This window comes from Odocoileus virginianus, chromosome 20 (assembly GCF_023699985.2).
Source record: "Odocoileus virginianus isolate 20LAN1187 ecotype Illinois chromosome 20, Ovbor_1.2, whole genome shotgun sequence".
NCBI lineage: Eukaryota > Metazoa > Chordata > Mammalia > Artiodactyla > Cervidae > Odocoileus > Odocoileus virginianus.
Genome location: NC_069693.1, coordinates 44,046,127 through 44,070,894, shown reverse-complemented (window position 1 = coordinate 44,070,894; position 24,768 = coordinate 44,046,127). Strand labels below are relative to the sequence as shown.

Here is a 24,768-nt window from a genome sequence, read left to right as displayed (position 1 = left end):
CTCTCAGTACTATTGTAGTTATACTATACAAATTTTGATGTTATATTTTCATTTTCATTCTATCCATTGTATTTTTTATTTCACTTGAGATTCTTCTTTCATTCATATGGATTATATAGACAGGTATATATTGTTTTCTTTACAAGTGTTGGCAGATATTCCTGTTCTATTATTGATTCCAGTTTGATGCTATTGTGATTAAAGAGTACAGTAGGATTTCAGTTCTTTTATAGTCTTGAGATTTTGTTTATGGCCAAGATAAGATCTCTTGATATTGGTGTGAGCACTTGAAAAAAAAAAAGTATACTCCTGTTATATAGAATTGTATTCATTGATTTGTCCTGCTCAAACAAAGTACCATGGACTGGGTAGCTTAAACAATAGGAATTTATATATTCTGGAGTCTGAAGTGTCCAAGATCAAGTTGCTAGACATCTCTGTTCTCTGGTGAGGACTTTCTTCTGATGCCATGTCCTTTCATGCCAGAGATGGAGACAAAGCAAGCTCTCTGGTCTCTCTTCTTAAAGAGATACTAATCCTGGTACTTCCCTGAGGGTCCAGTGATTAAGACTCCATGCTTTCACTGCAGGGGACACAGTTCCATCCTTGGTCAGGGAACTAAAATCCCACATGCTGTGTGACTCATCATTCATAGGGGCTCCATATTCGCGACCTAATCTAAGCCTAATTACCTTCCAAAGGCCCTGTCTCTAAAATACTACCTCTCCGGGTTGGGACTTCAAAATATGCTTTCCTTTGAGATGGTTACATGATACTTCTTTTTTAAATCCTTTTACTTTCATCCTGTCTATATTATTATATTCAAAAAGAGCTTCTTGTATACAGTTGGGTCATGTTTTTAGATCAGCTCTGCCGATCTTTCTTTTAATTGCCATGTGTAGACTTTTACATTGAATGTAATTATTGATATGTTTTGGTTTGCATTTGCCATTTTATCTTTGTATTTATTCTTTTTTTCATTTCTCTGTTTTCTTTTTCCTACCCTCCTGTTGGTTCTAAAACATTTTTTAGAATTCCATTTTGATTATCTATAGTGGTTTTGAATGATCTTTTTTTATGGCTTTTCAGTGGTTGCTCTGGTATTATTATATACACATATAAACTCAGTATATTAATGTCATCATTTTATCAGGTAGAGGGATTATAGAAACTTTACCTTCATATGTGTCTTGTTACCCTCCCCCATTTATAATCTAATTATATTAAATATTTCCTCCATACACATTTAGAACCACAGTGTTATAACTTTTGCTGTAACTATCAAGCATAATTTATAAAACTCAACAGGAGTAAAGCCTATTGTATTTACTAGTAGTTTTGTTTACCATTTTCTAATTATCTAGCATTTCCTTTCTGTTTTGAGAACTTACTTCTGCCATATTTTTAGGGTAAATCTGCTTATGACAAACCTCTTACTTTTCCTTCATCTGGGAATGCCTTGCTTAAATAAATAAATATATAGAATATATTTACTGGTATAAGATTCTGGGTTGACAGTTCCTTCTTTTAATGCTTAAAAACTCTTATGTCACATCCTTTTAGTTTTTTTTTTTTTAATAAGCGGTTCACTGTTATTTAATTGCTTTTCCTCTGTAGACATGTTTTCTTTGGATACTGTCAAGATTTTTCTTTTTCTTTAGTTTTCAGAAGTTATGATGTGTCCTGAATGAGTATTTTCATTTTATTTTGTTTGAGTTTCACTTAGCTTTTTGTCTTTTGCTAACTGGGAAATTTTCTGCCATTGTTTAAGATGCTTTTTTTTCTTTAAGGTTCATCCTTTTTTTTTCTTGTTCAGGAAGTCCAGTGACATGAATGTTAAATCTTTGTTGAAGTCCCACAGGTCTCTGAGATTCTCTTCATTTGTTTTGTTAAGTCTTTTCTCTTTTTTGTTCAGACTAGATAATTTCTATTGTTTTATCTTTCAGGTTAGCTGTTCTTTCTTCTGTCTCCTTCATCCTATTCACTGAGCTTTTTGTTTTGATTATTGTATTTTTCAGTTCTAAAGACTTTGCTGAGATTTCCTATTTCATAGCTGACCCTTTTTCATTTGTTTCACTCATAGTCATAATTGCTCAGTGAAGCCTTTTCATCACAACTGCTTTAAAGTCTTTGTTAATTTTCACATCTCTCTTGTCTCAGTATAAGTATGTATTGATATAGATAGATAGCTTTTATTCATTTTGAATAGTTCTGGTTCTAGATATGAGTGATTTTTTTTTAAATTAGTCCCATCACTTCATGGCAAATAGATGGGGAAACAGTGAAAACAGTAGCTGACATTTTTTTGGGGGGGCTCCAAAATCACTGCAGATGGTGAGTGCAGCCATGAAATTAAAAGATGCTTACTCCTTGGAAGGAAAGTTATGACCAACCTAAACAGCATGTTAAAAAGCAGAGACATTATTTTGTCAACAAAGGTCCGTCTAGTCAAGGCTATGGTTTTTCCAGTGGTCATGTATGGATGTGAGAGTTGGATCATGAAGAGAGCTGAGCAACAAAGAATTGATACTTTTGAACTGTGGTGTTGGAGAAGACTCTTGAGAGTCCCTTGGACTGCAAGGAGATCCAACCAGTCCATCTTAAAGGAGATCAGTCCTGGATGTTCACTGGAAGGACTGATGTTGCAGCTGAAATTTGGCCACCTGATGCGAAGAACTGACTCATTGGAAAAGACCCTTATGCTGGGAAAGATTGAGGGCAGGAGGAGAAGGGGATGACAGAGGACCAGATGGTTGGATGGCATCACTGACTCAATAGGCATGAGTTTGGATAATCTCCGGGAGTTGGTGATGGATAGGGAGGCCTGGCATGCTGTGGTTCATGGGGTTGAAAAGAGTCAGACACGACTGAGCCACTGAACTGAATTCAACTGAACTGATGAACATTTAAGATATTATAAGACAGTGGGTTTTATTTTTTATTTTAGTTGTATTTTTTTGACACCACCCTGGCAGGGGAAGAGTCTAAACACATCACCCCATTACTGCCAGTTTTTTGTGTATTGTTGACACCCAATATAGAGACTCCACATTACTGCTGGATCTGGGTTGTCATGTCTAGCTCCCCAGTAGGCTTCAATTAATATCTCCCTGTCTGGGAAGGATAGAAGTATTACTACCTTAGTACTAATTTCCAGGCGACCTTCACTTACATGACAAGGAAAAGGGTGTGGCCTCTTTATAGTTGGGCATTCATGTGAGTTTTAATTGTCCACTGGACTTCCTCTAGTGCCATCCTCAGAGGAAGGGGAGATTCACCTATTTACTGGTGGGTAGGAATGAAAGTCTAGGCTCTCTGTGTGATGTCCACTGACACTGAGGTGTGAGAATAGAGACTTTTTACCGTCCATCGGGAATGCAAGTCTTAATTTCTTCCTTGGGTTTTTCTGACACCACTACAACTGAGTTGGTTGGATGTTGGGTCCAGTTCCTCATTATAGTCTCAGGAGCATAGAAATCTAAATTTCCCACTCAGTGTATACAAGAGTGGGTGGAGATAGAGTCACAGTTTTTTTGACTGGTTATGGTCTAAAAGTTTTCCATTTTGCTAGGTTGCTCTGGTCCACTGACTTTTGCTGGGTATTTTTTTGTATGTATCTACCTGTATTTCCTAGTTGTTGGTTTATTCAGCTCTAAGTCTGGTATATATATGGAGGCAAAAGAAAAAAAAATGCAAAAGGGAAACTCAGGAGATTCCTTATACTGCTGTTTCTGGAATCCCGAGGTTCCTAGGCAGTCTGCCTTCTCACTATCCTTTTGAACCTTTTTATATTTGTGTTATGTCTAGTAATAGTTGTAGTAGTAGGTCTTCAGTCATATGTGACTGTTTGCAACCCCATGGACTGTTGCCCACCAGACTCCTTTGTCCATGGGATTCTCCAGGCAAGAATACTGGAGTGGGTTGCCATTCCCTTCTCCAGAGAATCTTCCCAACCCAGGGATCGAACCTGAGTCTCCTGCATTGTAGGCAGATTCTTTACTGTCTGAGCTACAGGCAAGTCTCTTATTTTATGTCTAGGGTTTTTAATTGTACTTAGAGAGAGGAATAGGGAAAATTATGTCTACTTTGCCTTCCCTTTCATGTATTTTTTTAATTTTTTTCAGTTTTTTGTTCCTTTTTATTGTCAAATAGTATCCCATTATACAGATAAACCACAGTTTGGTTTATCCATTTTCTGTTGATGAACATTTGGTTTGTTGACAGTTTGGGCTATTAAAATAAAGCTGTTGTGAACATTTCAATACAGCTCTTTTTGTTAATATATGTTTTTATTTCTCTTGGAAAATACATAACAGTAGAATTCCTGAGTTATATAATAAGTGTTTTAACATTTTAAGAAACTGACAAACTGTTTTTTGAAAGGAATTTACCATTTTTCATTCCTACCATTCATACCTGCCATCAAACGGCAGAAACTTCAATTGCTCCACATCTTTGTCTATACTTGGTATTGTTAGTATTTTTTAAATTATTCTTATGAGTATGTGGTAATTTTAATTTTTATTTTCTGTTGACTAATTTTATTAAACAACTTTTCATGTACCGTTTACTTTCATATATCTGCATTTTGAAGTGTCAAAATCTCTTTCTCATTTTTAAAGTGGGTTGTTTGTATTCTTATTGAGTTGTTAAAGTTCTTTATATATTCTAGATTCTTTTGTGAGATATGGGTTTTTTCTTTTTTACAAATTTTTTTTACAGAGTTCAACTTGCCTTTTAATTTTATTAATGGCATGTTTTGAAGATCAGATATTAATTCTGATGAAGTCTAATTTATCAAAATTTTTATGATTAGTTCTTCATTGTGTCTTAGAAATTTTTTCCACTTCAAAATTGTGAAGAGCTTTTTCCTAGGTTTTGTTCTAAAAGATTTCTAGTTTTAGCTTTTACATTTAAGTCTATGATCTATTTCAAATTACTTTTGTGTAGTATGAAGCAAAAATTGAGATTTTTTTCCGCATGTAGATACTTCACTATTCCAGTACCATTGAAGGCTATTCTTTCCGCATTGACTTACCTGGCTGTTTGATCATGTATATATGGGTCTATTTCTAGACTGTCTTATTGATTTACAAGTCTTCCCTGATCTGTACTATATTCCACTGGTAATTGTTGCTTTATGCTAAATTGTGAAATCAAATTGTTCTTCAACATTTTTTCTGAAGGAATAACTAGCTTTATTTAAATCCAAGAAAAACTATTCTGCCCTACACAGATTGTTCTTATTTTTTCAGAAATGTTTTCTTTTACTGGCATCATCATGGAGCTCTTCTACCTCTGAAGTAGTCCTTCAGATTTGCTCTCCTTTAAAGAAAACCTTTCTACTGTCCCAGGACATTTTCACATTTATTTTAGAATTCGCTAGTCAGTTTTTAAAAAAAATGCCTGTTGATACTTGATTGTGATTGCATTGAATCAATAGATCATTTTGAAGATAATTGATACTTTAATGATCTTCAATTTTCCAATTCATGAATGTGGGACATCTCTTTATTTGTTTAGGTCTTTTTAATTTTTTCAGAACTGCTTTTCAGTGTTCAGGTCTTGCACATATTTTGTTGAATTTATGCTAAAATGTTTTGAGTTATTTCATGTTATAGTGATACTATGTGTATCACTATACAAGTGTCTATGGCTAGTGTGTAGAAATAAAATTCATTTTGATAGTGAATTTGTCTCCTGGGACCTTGTTGTTGCTTAGTCTCCAAGTCATTTCCGACTCTTCGTGACCCCAGGGACTGCAGCATGCAAGACTTTCTGTCCCTCACCATCTCTTGGAGTTTGCCTAAGTTCATGTCCATTGAATTGGTGATGCCATCCAACCATCTTATCCTCTGTTGCTGTTTTCTCCTTCTGCCTTCAACCTTTCCCAGCATCATGGTCTTTCCAATGAACTGACCATTTGCATCAGATGGCCAAAGTACTGGAGCTTCAGTATCAATCTTTCTAATGAGTATTCATTGTTGGTTTCATTTAAGACCAAATGATTTGATCTCCTTGCTGTCCAGGGGACTTTCAAGAGTCTTTTTCAGCAGCACAGTTCAGTTCTTTGGCAGTCAGCCTTCTTAGTGGTGTAGCTCTCATATCCGTACATGCCTACTGGAAAGACCATAGCCTTGACTGTATGGACCTTTTTGCTTCCAACACACTGTCTAGCTTTGTCATAGCTTTCTTGTCAAAAAGTAATTATCTTCTAATTTCATAGCTGCAGTCATCATACACAGTGATTTTAGAGCCCAAGAAGAGGAAATCTGTCACTTCTTCTCTTTCTCCCTTCTATTTGCCATGAAGCTATGAGACTGGAGGCCATGAACTTAGTTTTTTTAATACCGAGTTTTAAGCTGGCTTATTCACTCTCCTCCTTCACTCATCAAGAGTTTCTTTAGTTTCTCTTTGCTTTCTGCCATTAGAGTGGTATCATCTGCATAGTACATTTTTATTGATTCTTAAGGACTCTGGAAAATTCTTCAAGAGAGGGAATACCAGACCACCTGACCTGCCTCTTGACAAACCTGTATGCAGGTCAGGAAGCAACAGTTAGAACTGGACATGGAACAACAGACTGGTTCCAGATAGGAAAAGGAGTACATCAAGGCTGTATATTGTCACCCTGCTTATTTAACTTACATGCAGAGTACATAATGAAAAATGCTGGGCTGGATGAAGCACAAGCTGGAATCAAGACTGCAGGGAGAAATATCAATACCCTCAGATATGCAGATGACACTACCCTTATTGCAGAAAGCGAAGGAGAACTAAAGAGCCTCTTGATTAAAGTGAAAAAGAAAAGTGAAAAAGTTGGCTTAAAACTCAACATTCAAAAAACTAAGATCATGGCATCCAGTCCCATCAACTTCGTGGCAAATAGATGGGGAAACAGCGAGAAACTTTATATTTTTGAGCTCCCAAATCACTGCAGATTTTGACTGCAGCCATGAAATTAAAAGATGCTTGCTCCTTGGAAGAAAAGTTATGAACAACCTAGACAGCATATTACAAAGCAGAGTCTTTACTTTGCCAACAAAGGTCCATCTAGTCAAAGCTATGGTTTTTCCAGTAGTCTTGTATGGATGTGATTGTTGAACTATAAAGAAAGCTGAGCACCAGAGAATTGATGCTTTTGAACTGTGTTGTTGGAGAAAACTCTTGAGAGTCCCTTGGACAGCAAGGAGATCCAACCAGTCCTTCCTAAAGGAAATCTGTCCTGAATATTCATTGGAAGGACTGATGTTGAAGTTGAAACTCCAATACTTTGGCCACCTGATGCAAAGAACTGACTCATTTGAAAAGACCCTGATGCTGGGAAAGTTTGAAGGTGGGAGGAGAAGGGGACGACAGAGGATGAAATGGTTGGATGGCATCACAGACTCAATGGACATGAGTTTGAGTAAGCTCCATAAGTTGGTGATGGACAGGGAAGCCTGGTGTGCTGCAGTCCACGGGGTTGCCAAGAGTCAGGCACAACTGAGTGACTGAACTGAGCTGAAGGATTTTCTGTGTCTGTGATTATATAACCTGTGGATAAAATCCTGTAGTCTAAGTCACGTACCTTTGTACTTTTAACTTATGTAATAAAAACAAAAAAATCTGTTCTTTGTCTTAGCTCATGTTTGAGTTTCTGGATTTCACTTTATTGCTATAAACTGCATTGCTTTATCAATTCCAAGGTATTTTAATACTTAAAATAGGCCCCTGAGAGTTAATGTGTCAAAATTTTCTTAGGTTTGTCAATTAGGTAGGACATTGAATTATAGTTTTTTTGTTTTCTTCACTGTACCATCCACCTGATCACTATCTCCATAGATTAATTATCCTTTTTAAAAATTGAAGTATAGTTGGTGTACAATATTATGTAAGCATTAGGTATGCAACACAATTTTTAAATTCACAATTTTTAAAGGTTCTGTTTCATTTAAAGTTATAAAACATTGGCTGTATTCCTTCCCATCCATGTATTTTTAAATATTTCCCAACTAGTTACTATTCTATAGTAAAATTAATGCTTACTTGAGAACATTTCATGTAAACAGCCCATAGAAAATGTAGATCGTGATAAGATGAATAGCTTAAGATGGTGGTTCTCAGATAAAGTGCATTCAAGCACCTGGAGGGCTTGTCAACACCCCGTTCCCAGAAAGCAGTGAGAATTGGCAAGCTTCCAGGTAATGCTGCTGCTCTGAGAACCACACTTTAATAATCGCTGCTTTAGAGAAATGATGACAGATCATTAATTTTAAATGATTAATGGAATATGCAGTTGCTTTGAGGAAAAGACAAAAAATTGCAATAAGTAAACTAGATATTAGATCTAAAGTATTTAAAGGTTGGTATTTATAAGATAATAGTTTCATATTTGTAATGAAATTTGGGTCTTCCCATTTTTCAGCACTATTATATGAGATCTGAGAGGCCAAAGAAGTATACATTTTATTACAAAGAGAAGAATATAGCAAAAAATCAGAGGTATGATGATCCTTTGATCTGTGAGCATAAAATAATGCCATTTCATTGGACCTTACGCAGAGAGTATTTGAATGGGTATATTAAACACTACTCTGTGGCAAGTGTATGATATGCAAAATGTTTTCTAGGGCTCAGAATTGACATGAGAAAAGCTGTATTCATTGATCTGAATGGTGATGCCCAGCCTGGTATTACCATGCAAATATCATCATACTTCACTTTCTTCTAAACTTAATCATTTTTTTCCCTTGAGTTAGTGAATATAAGTGATACTGGAATTAAGACTACTCCCATCAATAGTATGACCATTTGTCTAAATCTTGGTGAACTTAGAAATATTTTCCCCTGGAGATCACTAACATAAGGAAGAAAAATTAACATAGTGAAATGTCAGGCTGAAGTCTATTAGACATTATTCTTGGGAAGTTGTTATAAATGTTAATAAAAATACTTGCTTGTGAATATTCATCAGATAACAGTTATTCTTTTATAGACAAATACATCAGAGTTATAAAATATTTCCTTTTCTCTTCTAGCTCTGTTGGCTTAGCAAAAGCAGCTCTAGAAGCAATTAATGGATTCAACCTCTTTGGCAACCAGGTAAAAAAACAGCAATAGCAACAACAAACTTTATTTTTTTGATTGCATGTTTAATTAACTTGGCCACTTATTAACCAAGTCATTCATCGTGATCAGAGAATGTCTGGAATTTACATAGCAGCCCATGGTTGAACAACCTTTCCTTTGAATATGATTTGCTTCTTAAATTTTAGTTTTCTAACAACAACAAAAAAAGATTGCTTAATTTAACAATAAAACTCTTGATAAAGAATTTTCATTTTCCAAGTTCAGTAGCTTTTCTCTCTAGTCTTTTGTTCAACTTTCAAAATTTTTATATATTCCTTGCATTATGTACTAAATATTTTACTTGTCAGTTCCCTTGTTGGTTTCAATTTAATGTATATAGATGTATATTTCATGCAGAGGGAAAATTTGCTTCAGATGTGCAGCCAAGGAATTGGAAATTGGGATCCTAGCTTAACCCTCAACTGACTGTATTCATTTGTCTAAATCTCATTTTCTTTGAGACAAAGGGAAACCCTGAGGATTGCCTTAAGTTTTTAACTGATTTCTGCACCTAATCAAGTGACCATGGATTGAGTTGTCAATGGAAGGAATAATATGCAGTAATACTGGTTATTTCTCTGGATCAAGAAGTAGACTAATTTTCTTTAGCAATTTCTGTAAAGATACCCATGCAGGATAAGTGCAAGGAGAAATACACCAAAACACAGACTAATCAAGCTAACAAAGAGTAAACATGAAGAAAGAACATTTAAAAGCAGCGAGGGAAAAGCAACAAGTAGCATACAAGGGAAATCCCATACTGTTGACAGCTGATCTTTCAGCAGAAACTCTGCAGGCCAGAAGGGAATGGCAGGATACATTTAAAGTAGCAAAAGGGAAAAATCTACAACCAAGATTACTTTACCTGGCAAGGATCTCATTCAGAATTGATAGAGAAAGCAAAAGCTTTACAGATAAGCAAAAATTAAGAGAATTTAGCACCACCAAACCAGCTTTCCAGCAAATGCTAAAAGGATTTCTATAGGCAGGAAACACAAGACAAGGAAAAAACCCGCAAAACCCCAAAACAATTAAGAAAATGTTGTTTCATTCGTATTCAACTCTTTGTAACCCTATGAACTGTAGCCCTCCAGACCCCTCTCTCCATGGGATTCTCCAGGCAAGAATACTGGAATGGGTTGGCATGCCCTTCTCCAGGGGGTCTTTGCAATCCAGTGATTAAACCTGCATCTATTACATCTCTAGCATTGGCAGGCAAGTTCTTTTCAATTAGTGTCACCTGGTAAGCCCCATATCAATAATTACTTTAAATGTAAATGGATTAAATGCTCCACCCAAAAGACACAGACTGACTGAATGGATACAAAAACACCCATAAATATGCTCTCTACAGGAAACCAACTTCAGACCTAGAGACACATACAGACTGAAAGAGAGAGGGTAAAAAAGATATTCCATACAAATGGAAATCAGAAGTAAGCCAGAGTAGCAATTCTCATGGGCTTCTCTGGTGGCTCAAATGGTAAAAACTCTGCCTGCAATGCGGGAGACCTGGGTTCAGTCCCTGGATTGGGAAGATCCTTTGGAGGAGGGCATGGCATCCCACTTCAGTATTCTTGCCTGGAGAATTCCCATGGGCAGAGGAGCCTGGCAGGCTACAGTCCATGGGGTTGCAAAGATTCAGACACAACTGAACAACTAAACACAGCACATCAATGCTCAAATCAGACAAAACAGACCTTAAGCTAAAGAATCTTAAAAGAGACAAAGAAAGACACTACATAAAGATCACGGGATCAATCCAAGAAGAACACATAACAATTTTAAATATTTATGCACACAACATAGGAGCGAGCACCTCAGTACATAAGGCACACACTAACAGATATAAAAGGGGAAATTGACTGTAACACAATAATACTAGGGGACTTTTAACACCCCACTTAACACCAGTGGACAGATCATCAAAACAGAAAATTAATAAGGAAACACAAGCCTTAAATTACACATTAGATCAGATAAACCTAATTGATATCTTCAGGACATTCCATTCAAATGCAGAAGAATACATTTTCTTCTCAAGTGCACATGGAACATTCTCTAGGATAGACCACATCTTGGGTCACAAGTCAAGCCTCAGTATATTTAAGAAAATTGAAATTGTGTCAAGCATCTTTTCTGACCTTAATGCTATGAAACTAGATATCAGTTACAGGGAAAAAACTGTAACAAACACAAGCACATGCAGATTAAACAACACAAACACATGGAGATTAAGCAATATGTTTATAAATAACCAACAGGTTACTGAAGAAATAAAAAGGGAAAGCAAAAATTCTTAGAAACAAATGATGATGAAAACACAATGATAGAAAACCTATGGAGTGCAGCAAAAACAGTTCTAAGATGAAAGTATAGCAATACAAAAAACAAGAAAAACATCATATAGATAGCATAACTTTACAGCTAAAACAACCAGAAAAAGAAGAACAAAAAGACCCCAAAGTTAGTAGAAGGAAAGAAATCATAAAGATCAGAGCAGAAATAAATGAAAAAAGAAATGAAGGAAACAACAATAAAGATTAATAAAACTAAAAGCTGGTTCTTTGAAGGGAGAAGAATCAAATCAACACAATTAGAAATGAAAAAGGAGAGGTTACAGCAGACAACACAGAGATACAAAGGATCATAAGAGACTATTATGAGCAATTATATGCCAACAAAATGGACAACCTTGAAGACAAGAACAGAGTCTTAGAAAAGTTCAACCTTCCAAGACTAAACTAGGAAGAAATAAATATTATGAGCAAACCAATGACAAGCACTGAAATTGAAACTGTGATTAAAAAATTTCCCAAAATCCAAAACCCCAGGGCCAGCTGACTTCACCAGTGAATTTTATTCAACATTTAGAGAAGAGCTAATGCCTATCCTTCTCAAACTGCTCCAAAAGATTGCAGAGGAAGGAACACTGCCAAACTCATTCTATGATGATTTCAAAACCTGGTATCAAAACCAGACAAAGACGTCACAAAAAAAGAAAATTACAGGCCAATGTCACTGATGAACATAAATGCAAAAATCTTCAACAAAATTCTAGCAGGCAGAGTCCAACAACACATTAAACAGGTAATACGCTATAATCAAGTTCTGTTTTTCCCAGGGATGCAAGGATTCTTCATTATATGCAAATCAATCAATGTGATATACTGTATTAACAGATTGAAAGATTAAAAACCATATGATGATCTCAGTAAATGCAGAAAAAGCTTTTGACAAAATTTAGCACTCATTTATGACAAAAACTTCAAAAAATGGGCATAGAAGGAACCTACCTGCACATAATAAAGCCCATATATGATAAACCAACAGCAAACATTATTCTCAATAGTCAAAATCTGAAAGCGTTTCCTCCAAGATCAGGAACAAGACAAGGGTGCCCATTCTTGCCAATGTTATTCAACATAATTTTAGAAGTCTTAGCCACAGCAGTCAAAGAAGAAAAAGAAATGTAAGGAATCCAGATTACAAAAGAAGTAAAACTCTCAGTTTGCAGATGACATGATACTATACATAGGAAACCCTAAATATATTATCAGAAAATTACTAGAGCTAATTAGTGAATTTAGCAAAATTGCAGGATACAAAATCAATACACATAAATCACTTACATCCCCTGTATATAAACAATGGAAAATCAGAAAGAGAAATTAAGAAAAATCCCATACACCATTACAACAAAAAGAATCAAATGCCTAGGAATAATCCTACCAAAGAAGCAAGATTTGTATACAGAAAACTATAAGACCCTGATGAAAGAAATCAAGGATGACATAAAAAGATGGAGAGATACTGCATTTTCGTGGGTATAAGCAATCAGTATTGTGAAAATGACTTTATTACCAGAAACAATCTGCAAATTCAGTGCAATCTCTATCAAATTACCAATGTCATTTTTCACAAAGCTAGAACAAAAAAATTCACAATTTGCATGGAAACACAAGAGACCCCAATAGCCAAAACAATCTTTAGAAAGAAGAATGGCATTGAAGGAACCAACCTTCTTTACTTCAGACTATACTACAAAGCTGCAGTCATCAAGACAGTATGATACTGTCAGAAAAAAAGCAAAAATATAGACCAATGAAACAAGATAGAAAGCCCAGAGATAAACCCATGTACCTACAGAAACCTTGTCTTGGACAGAGGAGGCAAGAAAATGCAATGAAGCAAAGATACTCTTTTCAATAAGTGGTGCCAGGAAAACTAGACAGCTGCGTGTAAAAGAATGAAATTAGAACACTCCCTAACACCAAACACAAAGAAACCCATAATGGATTAAAGACCTAAATGTAAGACCAGAAACTATAAAACTCTTAAAGGAAGACATAGGCAGAACACTCTATGACATAAATCTCAGCAAGATCCTCTATGACCACCTCCTACAGTTATGGAAATAAAAATAAACCATGGGACCTAATTAAACTTAAAAGATTTTGCATAGTAAAGGAAGCTTATAAACAAAGTGAAAAGACAATGCTCAGGAAGGGAGAAAATAATTGCAAATTAAACAACTGACAAAGCATTTCCAAAATATAAAAGCAGCTCTTACAACTCAATACCAGAAAAACAAACCACCCCATCAAAAATTGGGCAGACGGCCTAAACAGACATTTCTCCAACGAAGGCAAAGAGAAGACCAATAAACACATAAAAATATGCTCAACATCACTCATTATTAGATAAATTCAAGTCAAAACTGCAGTGAGATATTACCTCACACCTCAGAATGGCTATCATCAAAAAAATCTATCAACAGTGGATGTTGGAGAGGGTGTGGAGCAAAGGGAACCTCCTAGCACTGTTCATGGAAATGTAAATTGATACAGTAACTGTAGAGAACAATATGGAGAGTCCTTAAAAAACTAGGGATAAAGCTACCGTATGACACAATGATCCTGCTACTGGGCATATGCCCTGAGAAACCCATATTGAAAATGACACATGTGCCCCGGTATTCACTGCAACGATATTTACAATAGCCAGGACATGGAAGCAACCTAGATGTCAATTGACAGATGAATGGATGAAGAAACCGTGGTACATACACACAATGGAGTATTACTCAGCCATAGAAACGAGCACATTTGAGTCCATTCTAATGAGGTGGATGAACCTAGAACCTATGATAGAAAGTGAACTAAATCAGAATCAGAAAAACTAATACTGTATATTAACACAGTACTGATGGTACTGATGAATCTATTTGCAGGGCAGCAGTGGAGATGCAGACATGGAGCACAGGCTTGTGGACACAGAGGTGGAGAGTGTGAGACAAATTGAGAGAGTAGCGTGGAAATATACAAGCTACCATATGTAAACTAAATCAGTAACCTCAGATGTGCAGATGATACCAGCCTAATGGCAGAAAGCAAAGAGGAACTAAAGAACCTCTTGATGAAGGGGAAAGGGGACAGTGAAAAATCTGGCTTAAAACTCAACATTCACAAAACTAAGATCATGGCATCTGGTCCCATCACTTCATGTCAAATAGTTAGGGAAACAATGGAACAGTAACAAACTATTTGGGGGGGGCTCCAAAATCACTGCAGATGGTGACTGTAGCCATGAAATTAAAAGATGCTTGCTCCTTGGAAGAAAAGCTATGACCAACCTAGACAGTGTATTATAAAGCAGAGATAGCACTTTGCTGACATAGGTCCGTATAGTCAAAGCTATGGTTTTTCCAGTAGTCGTATACGGATATGAGAGTTGGACCATAAATAAGGCTGAGCACTGAAGAATTGATGCTTTTGAACTGTGATGCTAGAGGAGACTCTTAAGAGTCCCTTGGACAGCATGGAGATCAAACCTGTCAATCCCAAAGGAAATTAATATTCATTGGAATATTGAATATTCATTGGAAGGACTGATGCTAGAGATGAAGCTCTAATACTTTGGCCACCTGATGTGAAGAGCCAGCGTATTGAAAAAGATTCTGATGCTGGGAAAGATTGAAGGCAGGAGGAGAAGGTGATGACAGGATGAGATAATTGTATGGCATCACCGATTCAATGGATTTGAGTTTGAGCAAACTCCCGGAGATAGTGAAGGACAGGGATGCCTGACGTGCTGCAGTCCATGGAGTTGCAAAGAATCAGACACTACTGAGCTACTGAACAACAATGTAAAATAGATAGCTAGTGGGAATTTGTTGTATGACTCAGGGAGCTCAAACTGGTGTTCTGTGACAACCTAGAGTGTCTTATATAGTGGGAGGTGGGAGGGAGTTTCAAGAGGAAGAGGACATATGCATGCCTGTGGCTGATGTTAGTGAATGGCAGAAACCAACACAATATTGTAAAGCAATTATCCTTCAATTAGAAATAAATCTTTTTTTAAATGGGAGGGCAGAGGAAGTGCCTGACTAATATCATAATTAACCTTAAGCTATTCAATGCTAATCAAATCAGTGAAGATACATTTTAAGAATTTAGACATGTAAAATGTGACATGGATTTTGTTATGGCAATTATAATACTATGTACTTGCATTTAAGAAAGTTTAAAGTTGAAGTTAGACAGAAGCAGTTACTCATTCTGGGTGCCCAAGACGTGACTCCAAATCACTATCTTCCACATTCTTTTTTCTCTCAAGACCTCTGGCTAGAGAAGTGGAGGGATAAGAGCTCATAAAAATGTGGGGGTGTATGAGCCTATTGAAAATCATGAGAATTAATACTTTGCCTCTTCTGGAGAGTTTTGGTCCGCTGACTTTGATCCCTTGGCTTATAACCACATTTCTCTCTCTCTTAAGAGTCAACATACTCATGGAAATCCTACATATATCCTTCAATTCTTTTCATTTCCTTTTACCCCCTGTCTTACTCTCAATATATTCCTTTAAATATCTGTGTGTGAATATGTGTGTATAAATAAAGAATATATGTTTATATATATATATAGACAGATAAGGATGGATGAAAGAAGTTGAGTGAAGGGAGTCGGAATCTGGCATAAAGGAATGGAATTGTATTCAGGGTCAAGACACAGGATCACTGTGTGCTCCTAATCCTCCAGTGAGCTTGTGACTTTGGCTCGATAAGTTTTAGTTTCCTCATTGAAAAAGATAGCGATATTGGCACTAACTCAGAAAGTAGTCTTGCAAGTAAAAAGTAACTTAGCATTACTCAATTCAGTCTCTCAGTCGTGTCCAACTCTTTGTGACCCCCATGGACTGCAGCACGCCAGGCTTACCTGTCTATCACCAACTCCCGAAGCTTACTTAAACTCATGTTCATTGAGTCAGTGATGCCATCCAATCATCTCATCCTCTGTGGTCCCCTTCTGTTCCTGCCTTCAATCTTTCCCAACATAAGAGTCTCTTCTAATGAGTTGGCTCTTCGTATCAGGTGGCCAAAGTATTGGAGTTTCAGCTTCAGCATCAGTCCTTCCAATGAATATTCAGCACTGATTTCCATTAGGATTGACTGGTTTGATATCCTTGCAGTCCAAGGGATGCTCAAGAGTCTTCAACAATACCGTTCAAAAGCATTAATTCTTTGGCGCTCACCCTTCTTTATGATCCAACTCTCAAATCCATACATGATGACTGGGAAAACCATACTTTGACTATACAGACCTGTGTCGACAAAGTAATGGTTCAGCTTTTTAATATGCTGTTTAGGTTGGTCATAGCTTTTCTTCCAAGGAGCAAGCATCTTTTAATTTCATGGCTGCAGTCACCATCCGCACTGATTTTGGAGCACAAGAAAATAAAGCCTGTCACTGTTCCATTGTTTCCCCATCTATTTGCCATGAAGTGATGGGACCAGATGCCATGATCTTAGTTTTTTGAACGTTGAGTTTTAAGCCAGCATTTTCACTCTCCTCTTTCAGTTTCATCAAAAGGCTCTTTAGTTCCTCTTTGCTTTCTGATGTAAGAGTGGTGTCATCTTCATATCTGAGGTTATTGATATTTCTCATGGCAATCTTGATACCAACTTGTGCTTCATCCAGCCCAGCATTACTCATGATGTACATACTCTGCATGTAAGTAAAATAAACAGGGTGACAATATACAGCCTTGATGTACTCCTTTCCCAGTTTGAAATCAATCTGTTGTTCCATCTGTGTTTCTAACTGTTCCTTCTTGACCTGCATACAGATTTTTTAGGAGGCAGGTTAGATGGTCTCATATTCCCATCTCTTGTAGAATTTTCCACAGTCTGTTGTGACCTACACAGTCAAAGGCTTTGGCATATTTAATGAAGCAGAAGTAGATGTTTTTCTGGAATTTTCTTGCTTTTTCTATGATCCAGCAGATGTTGGCAATTTGATCCCTAGTTCCTCTGCCTTTTCTAAATCCAGTTTGTATATCTGGAAGTTCTCAGTTCATGTACTGTGGAGGCCTGGCTTGGAGAATTTTGAGATTTTGAGCATTACTTTGCTAGTGTGTGAGACGAGTGCAGTTGTGTGCTAGTTTGAACTTTCTTTGGGATTGGAATGAAAACTGACCTTTTCCAGTCCTGTTGCCTCTGCTGGGTTTTCCAAATTTGCTGGCATATTGAGTGCAGGACTTTCACAGCATCATCCTTTAGGATTTGAAATAGCTCAGCTGGAATCTCATCACCTGCACTAGCTTTGTTCATAGTGATGCTTCCTAAAACCCCATTGACTTTGCACTCCAGGATGTCTGGCTCTAGGTGAGTGATCACACCATCATGGTTATCTGCGTTATTAAGGTCTTTTTTGTATAGTTCTTCTGTGTATTCTTGCTAGCTCTTCTTAAAATCTTTTGCTTTTGTTAGGTCCATACTGTTTCTGTCCTTTATTGTCCCCATATTTGCAAGAAATGTTCCCTTGGTATTTCTAAGAGATCTCTACTCTTTCCCATTCTGTTGTTTTCCTCTATTGCTTTGCATTGTTCGCTCGGGAAGGCTTTCTTACCTCTCCTTGCTATTCTTTGGAACTCTGCATTCAGATGGGTATATCTTTCCTTTTCTCATTTGCCTTTCACTTTTCTTCTTTTCTCAACTATTTGTAAGGCCTCAGACAACCATTTTGCCTTTTTGTATTTCTTTTCCTTGGGGATGGTTTTGATCTCTGCCTCCTGTACAGTGTTAGGAACCTCCATCCATAGTTCGTCAGGTACTCTATTAGAGCTAATCCCTTGAAACTGTTTGTCACTTCCATTGTGTAATCATAAGGAATTTCATTTAGGTCATACCTGAATGGCCTAGTGGTTTTCCTCACTTTCTTCAATTTAAGTCTGAAATTTGCGATAAGGAGTTTGTGATCTGACCCCAGTCAGCACCCGGTCTTATTTTTGCTGACTGTATAGAGCTTCTCCATCTTTGACTACAAAGAATATAGTCAATATGATTTTGCTATTGACCATGTAGTGATGTCCAGGTGTAGAGTCGTCTCTTGTGTTGTTGGAAGAGGGTGTTTGGTATGACCAGTGCATTTTCTTGGCCAAACTCTGTTAGCCTTTGCCCTGCTTCCTTTTGTACTCCAAGGCCAAACTTTCTTGTTACTCCACTTATCTGTTGACCTCCTACTTTTGCATTCCAATCCCCTGTAATGAAAAGAACATATTTTTTGGTGTGTGTTCTAGAAGGTCTTGTAGGTCATCATAGAAGCATACAACTTCAGCTTCTTAGGCATTAGTGGCTGGGGCATAGACTTGGATTACTGTGATACTGAATGGTTTGCCTTGAAAACAGAGATCATTCTGTTTGAGATTCTGTTTGATCATTCTTTTTGAGATTGCACTCAAGTACTGCAACTAGGTCCTTTTTGTTAACTATTAAGGCTACTCCTTTTTTTCTAAGGGATTCTTGCCCACAGTAGTTAGATATAATGGTCATCTGAACTCACTTTGCCCATTCCAGTCCATTTAGTTCACATTGCATCCCTAGGACTTACTTATTTTATAAATGGAAACTTCTACCTTTTTACCACACCATTTTCTTCTTAATTATTGATCTTGTGAAGGAGGTATCTACTTCATGAATTCTTGCCCTTTGTGTGCTTTCGTGTTTGAGTGAAGACAAAAATTAATTTTTATTTTGGGGAAATGTTGGGTGGAATATGCCCTTAACTTTCATTATTGTGTGTTTCTACATATTCCTTCGTTCGTTTTATAGAGACAGTAACATGGAAACTGACATTGCTCTATGTTAAATAGATAGCCAATGGGAATTTTCTGTATGACTCAGGGAACTCAAGCAGCAGCTCTGCATCAGCATAGAGGTAAGGGATGGGGAGGGAGATGGGATGGAGGTTCAAGAGGGAGGGCACATATGTATACCTGTAGCTGATTCCTGTTGATGTTTGACAGAAAACAACAAAATTCTGTCAAGCAATTATCGTTCAATTAAAAAATAATCTTAAAAAAATTTCCAGATTTGCCTTAATTTAAAGAAAAAAGACTCATCATTTAAATCTTTACTCTGAAACTGTTTTCAAAACATATTTTTGTTTGGGAGAAAATAAGAAAATTTGATCAATTTAATTTTTCTAGTAAGTTTATAACAAAGGCTTCTTGGCTGAAAGTGGAAGAGGAGAGTGAAAAAGTTGGCTTAAAACTCAGCATTCAAAAAAGTAAGATCATGGCATCTAGTTCTATCACTTCGTGGCAAATAGATGGGGAAACAGTGGAAACAGTGGCAGACTTTATTTTGGGGGGCTCTAAAATCACTGCAGATTTTGACTGCAGTCATGAAACTAAGGACGCTTGCTCCTTGGAAGAAAAGCTATAACCAACTTAGGCAGCATATTGAAAAGCAGAGACATCACTTTGCCAACAAAGGTCTGTCTAGTCAAAGCTATGGTTTTTTCAGTAGTCATGTATGGATGTGAGAGTTGAACCATAAAGAAAGCTGAATGCTGAAGAATTGATGCTTTTGAACTGTGGTGTTGGAGAAGATTCTTGAGAGTCCCTTGAACTGCGAGGAAATCAAACCAGTCCTTCCTAAAAGAAATCAGCCCTGAATATGCATTGGAAGGACTGATGTTGAAGCTGAAACTCTAATACTTTGGCCACCTGATGCGAAGAACTGGACTCATTTGAAAAGACCCTGATTCTGGGAAAAATTGAAGTCAGGATGAGAAGGGGACGACATAGGATGAGATGGTTGGATGGCATCATTGACTTGATGGACATGAGTTTGAGCAAGCTCTGGGAGTTGGTGATGAACAGGGAAGCCTGGCGTGCTGCAGGCTGTGGGGTCACAAAGAGTTGGGCACGATGATCAACTGAACTGAACTGAGCATTTAGAAATTTATTTATATTTGACCATATATGTAGTGATATATAAATGAATATAGTTATATAAATATTTGACAATACTTAAGTAAATCATAATTTATACTTAGTGAATGTCACAGACATCAACAACATTTTTGTGATTCTTGAGTCTGAGTCTCAGCTCTGTTCTTCTAAAGTCCTGGGAATTAACACTCAGGTTCATCTCCCTCTATCACCTGAAAATTCCTCTAACAATACGTGAGTAGGATTTCCTTCAGTGAGAGGGGCTGCTGGAATCTATTGTTTGGTCAGTAAGTAAAAGTTGGCTGTTTACATGCCCACTTCCACCACAGCCATAGTACAGAGGGGCAGTTTCCAAATTAGTAAAAGTCATTTCTGCAGACTATGTCTCTAGACTGTGCCAAAGAGCTATAGGACAGCCTAATGCTGAACTAGATAAGAAAGTTTCCTGATCATGGTGATGTGGTTTTATTTCCAGGAGAATAGAAAAGGTCATGTATGGTACATATACTGATCAGTTTCATCTTGATTTATCTTTGAGGATAGTACATGCACTAGATCAGGTTTGGAGAAATTGCTAATGAGAAAAAGAAAGGCCTGGGTAGCACTTTAAATCATTTCACTTTGAATTGAGAATAAAGGGATCATCTTATGGTCATGTTACCTGCCAGGTTTCTTGGCCTTCCTAATCAATAGGAATTGATCATAAACCAGACAAGAAATTCAGGCAAGGCTTTTTTGAGTTCCTTACTGCAGCAGGGAGGAGCAAGGACAAGTAACATGTTCCTGTGCTCATTCGCTGTGGGGGGTCAAACTGGTTCTTTATATGTTGTTATGTTAGAGGTGTGTCCAGGGATCAGGCCTGAGGGGTGACTTAGGTGATTTACCCAACCCCTTTGGTGGTGGTGTCTGCAGGGAGCTGCAGTCAGTGCCCTAATCTTGCTCCAAGCTCTTCAGAAGTAGCAGTTGGGTTTCATGGTTTCTTTGCATCTTTTGTCCAGAATTTACCCCAGTTGCTTGTGCACAGTTATTTTTAGTCTCTTACAGTTTTTTTGTATTTTGTTGTTTGAGGAGATTTTTGTCCAGGTGCCAACACTGCAGCATAGGTCCCAGGTCCCATCCTGCTTTTTAGTTTAGATGCCACCTTATCATAGGTACCATCTCAGAAGTATTTGTTGTGGTCATAGAGACCTGGCTAGATGGTTTAGTACACTGGAACCACTGGAACTCAAGTCAGGTTGAATCATTTTGTAATATGTATAGTAGAAAACATTTAGAGAAACTCAGTTTTGAGGTAAAGTTTGAACTGTCAGTCTTAAACTATGGTCTTTAAATAGAGTCAGGATATTACAGCAGAGTTATAACTTCAGGAAGTGAAAGATGAAAATAAAATATCCAAAGTTAATCAGATACTCTGGAGTTTTTATATATATAAGCATCCTTTCATATTCCTGTCTTTAACTGGAAAGATCAAGAGACTGACAAATTGAGCTGAGGTCAGAATCTCAGAGGTGATAATTAAAAAGACTGCTCATATTATGTAGAGTGTTCAAAGCAATACGGACATACCTAGCTTCGTTTGAAATTTGCAGGCCTAAAATTAATGTGTCTGATAATTTAAAGTAGGTGATAATTGATTCTATATGTAGGCTTCTTTCATGACTTTTTAAAAAATTTGTTTCTGAATAGAAATAGATGCTCATGGTTTTTTAGGTGAATTTTATTCTTCTGTAAATCCAGGCCATTATGCCTAAAAGCAGTGGTGCAGTTTTTAAGATGACAGTCAAACAATATCGTTTACTAGCCTTTGATCTTAGTGTAAAAATATGGTAGCATTATGGATTATTTTCTTTTTGCACACGTTTCTTAGAGGCTGGCAGAGGAAGAGATCTGAACAAGTACTTTGGTGAATCTAGATAAACGATTTATTCCTAACTAGAAAATAGAACCCTGGAGAAAGAAATGGCAACCCACTCCAGTATTGTTGCCTGGAGAATTCCATGGACAGAGGAGCCTGGCAGGCTACAATCCATGGGGTTGCAAGAGTTGGACACGACTTAGCAACTAAAGAGAGAGAGAGAAAATAGAAATTGGCTGTTCATCTGAATCAGACGGTGGCAAGAATTGCCAAATTTGCCATTTCACTTCATTACTTATAAATTATCCTACTTAGATTGCATCTTTTAAAAAATTCAATTCAAGGTAGACTGATTTGACATGTAATTAACTTTAATTATCAGCCTGAGGATAAATAAGTCCCCTTCTTTTGTATATTCATTTGACTCCCAATGTCTCATATATATTTATTTCTCTGCACTTTTGTTCTAACTGCTCTACTCGCCCCCTCTTGCCCCCAAATTCAGATCCTAGTTCTGGTCCTCACCTTTTGCTTGAAGTACCCCAAGCTTGCTGTGTTGTTTTCTGCTGTAAACTTCAGCGTTTGTTCACTCACCTGGTACTTAGTCATGTATTGCGATGTGCAGTGTTGTTTTGTTTAATATTCATCTGATTTAGGGCTGTATATCACCTGGGCCAGCTCCTTGGTATCAGAGGTCATGTTCTGTCTTGTGCCTTCAAAGCAGAGGGCATATTACTCTGACAGTGGCAGCTACTGCATGAAGGTTTGCTGGACTCAATTTTGTCAGTAGGGATGAAAAGTAGAGACTTGCAAATAATAGAAAGACAGTTTAGCATTGATCTGGTTGAGAGACAGCCTCATTCATTCCTTGTTCATTAATTGTCAGAGTTAAGAGAAATTTGAGAAATAATATTAGGATTGAGAAATCATTTTATGAGCTAATACTGTGTACATATTTCCTGTTAACCCATGTTCACGCACAGAGTGAGTGTGGTATTTGGTTCTAGGGGCTAGTACTACTAGGTTTTTCTTTTAGTCAGCGTATTTTATCTTCAGGGCAAATGCATCTTTGAAATTGGTGAGAAAGGTAATGAAGCAACATAAAATTTGTGATAGTATTCTTCCTTTTCTCATGTTTTTTCCTGAGTATTCTTTTATAATGGAAGCAGTCGCTGTGTTCCAATTTCACTCTCTGTGTTTTCAAAATATCTAGGTTCTTAATAAAAGGACAAAGCCATGTTTACTTAACAGCTGTACTATTGAAGATGGAAAGCACTAATGGCTAAAGAGTAAATTTTTTTTTAACTTGGTTAGGAGACCAGTAACCATTTTTGTTACACTTGGTTTTTTTTATTAAAGCTTTTTGTTCTTATGTTCATTTGATTTTTTTATTCAAGTTTTTAGTTTTTATTTGAAAGATAATTTTTAATGTGGGAAATTACCTAACGTATAACTTAAGATGAAGGCTTCTGTGTCAGAGACTTAATTTTGAACCCTTGTCTCTGTTATACTAAGATTTAGCATCATTTTCAGTAAAATGGGGACACTTATGTCCACATAAGGAGATTAAACGAGATAATCCATGTGAAGCACAAAACACATTGCCTTACACATGGTGAATAATAGCAAGTATAATGTACATTATGATTTGAGATTCTTCTGTCTTCATATTTTAATCAAGTAGTTTTTATATCAGAAATTCTAGATATCTAAATTCATTTAGTTTGATCATTCTTTATTAGGTCTGTACAATTTAGATTTTGTGAATCCAAATTAGTTCTTAATTCCTTGTTAGAAATGTTAGCTAAACTATTTTTTATTTTTATTAAAATAAATATCCTTTATTAGTTATCTTGTGATAAATACATTTTGGTTTATAAGAAAACTGACAGGATGGAGAAAATACAAAAATACCATTTATTTTTTATAATTATAAAAGTAGTATATTATTGCAAGAAATCTGAGAAATACTTGGTATTTAAGTATTTAATTACCTTAAGTTAAATTAATTAATTAATTAATTAAACTTCTTTAAGTATTTAAATACAAGGTATTTAAAAAATTAAAATCTTCTGTAATGCCACTTTCAAATGCAACCAATGTTAATATTTTTGTAAACTTTTCTTTGCTTGTCTTTGTTTTTTTAATTTTATTATCTTTGTAAATTAAGGTAACATTGATTTATAAATGTGAGATTTAGTTTAGTCAGATTGTCCAATTTTCTACAAGTTCTTTTATGTTAATATAGGGAAATTTTTTCTCTCTCATTCCAGGGCTGTTCTTGGTCAGTTATATTTGTGGATCTCGATGCCCATAATCGCAACCGGCAAACTTTGTGCTCATTGTTACCCAGAGAATCAAGATCTCATGTGAGATATTTTTATAATAAATTAATGTGAACTGTTGTTTATGATTGTTGTGTAGTTTTTTCCTTTATCCAAGAAAGTGCTCCAAAGTGTTAGAAGTTGGTGTAAGAGGTGAGAAGAGACAGTGTTGCCGCTCGCTCCTCTGGCCTGTGGAGGTCATGTTCGGGAAGTGAGCAGAGATGTGGAGAGAGTGGCTTT

The 24,768-nt window shown here is 36.5% G+C and overlaps 1 protein-coding gene across 7 annotated transcripts in view; it reads left to right on the top strand.

The window, feature by feature from the left end:
• The window catches only part of PHKB (phosphorylase kinase regulatory subunit beta), a 213,425-nt gene that overhangs the window by 80,168 nt on the left and 108,489 nt on the right, over positions 1-24,768 (top strand). For all 7 annotated transcript variants that reach the window (XM_020881709.2, XM_020881707.2, XM_070451354.1 and 4 more), the window contains 2 exons: positions 9,021-9,084; positions 24,478-24,573. In XM_020881709.2, the coding sequence (XP_020737368.2) occupies positions 9,021-9,084; positions 24,478-24,573 (160 nt within the window). The remainder of the gene's footprint in view (positions 1-9,020; positions 9,085-24,477; positions 24,574-24,768) is intronic.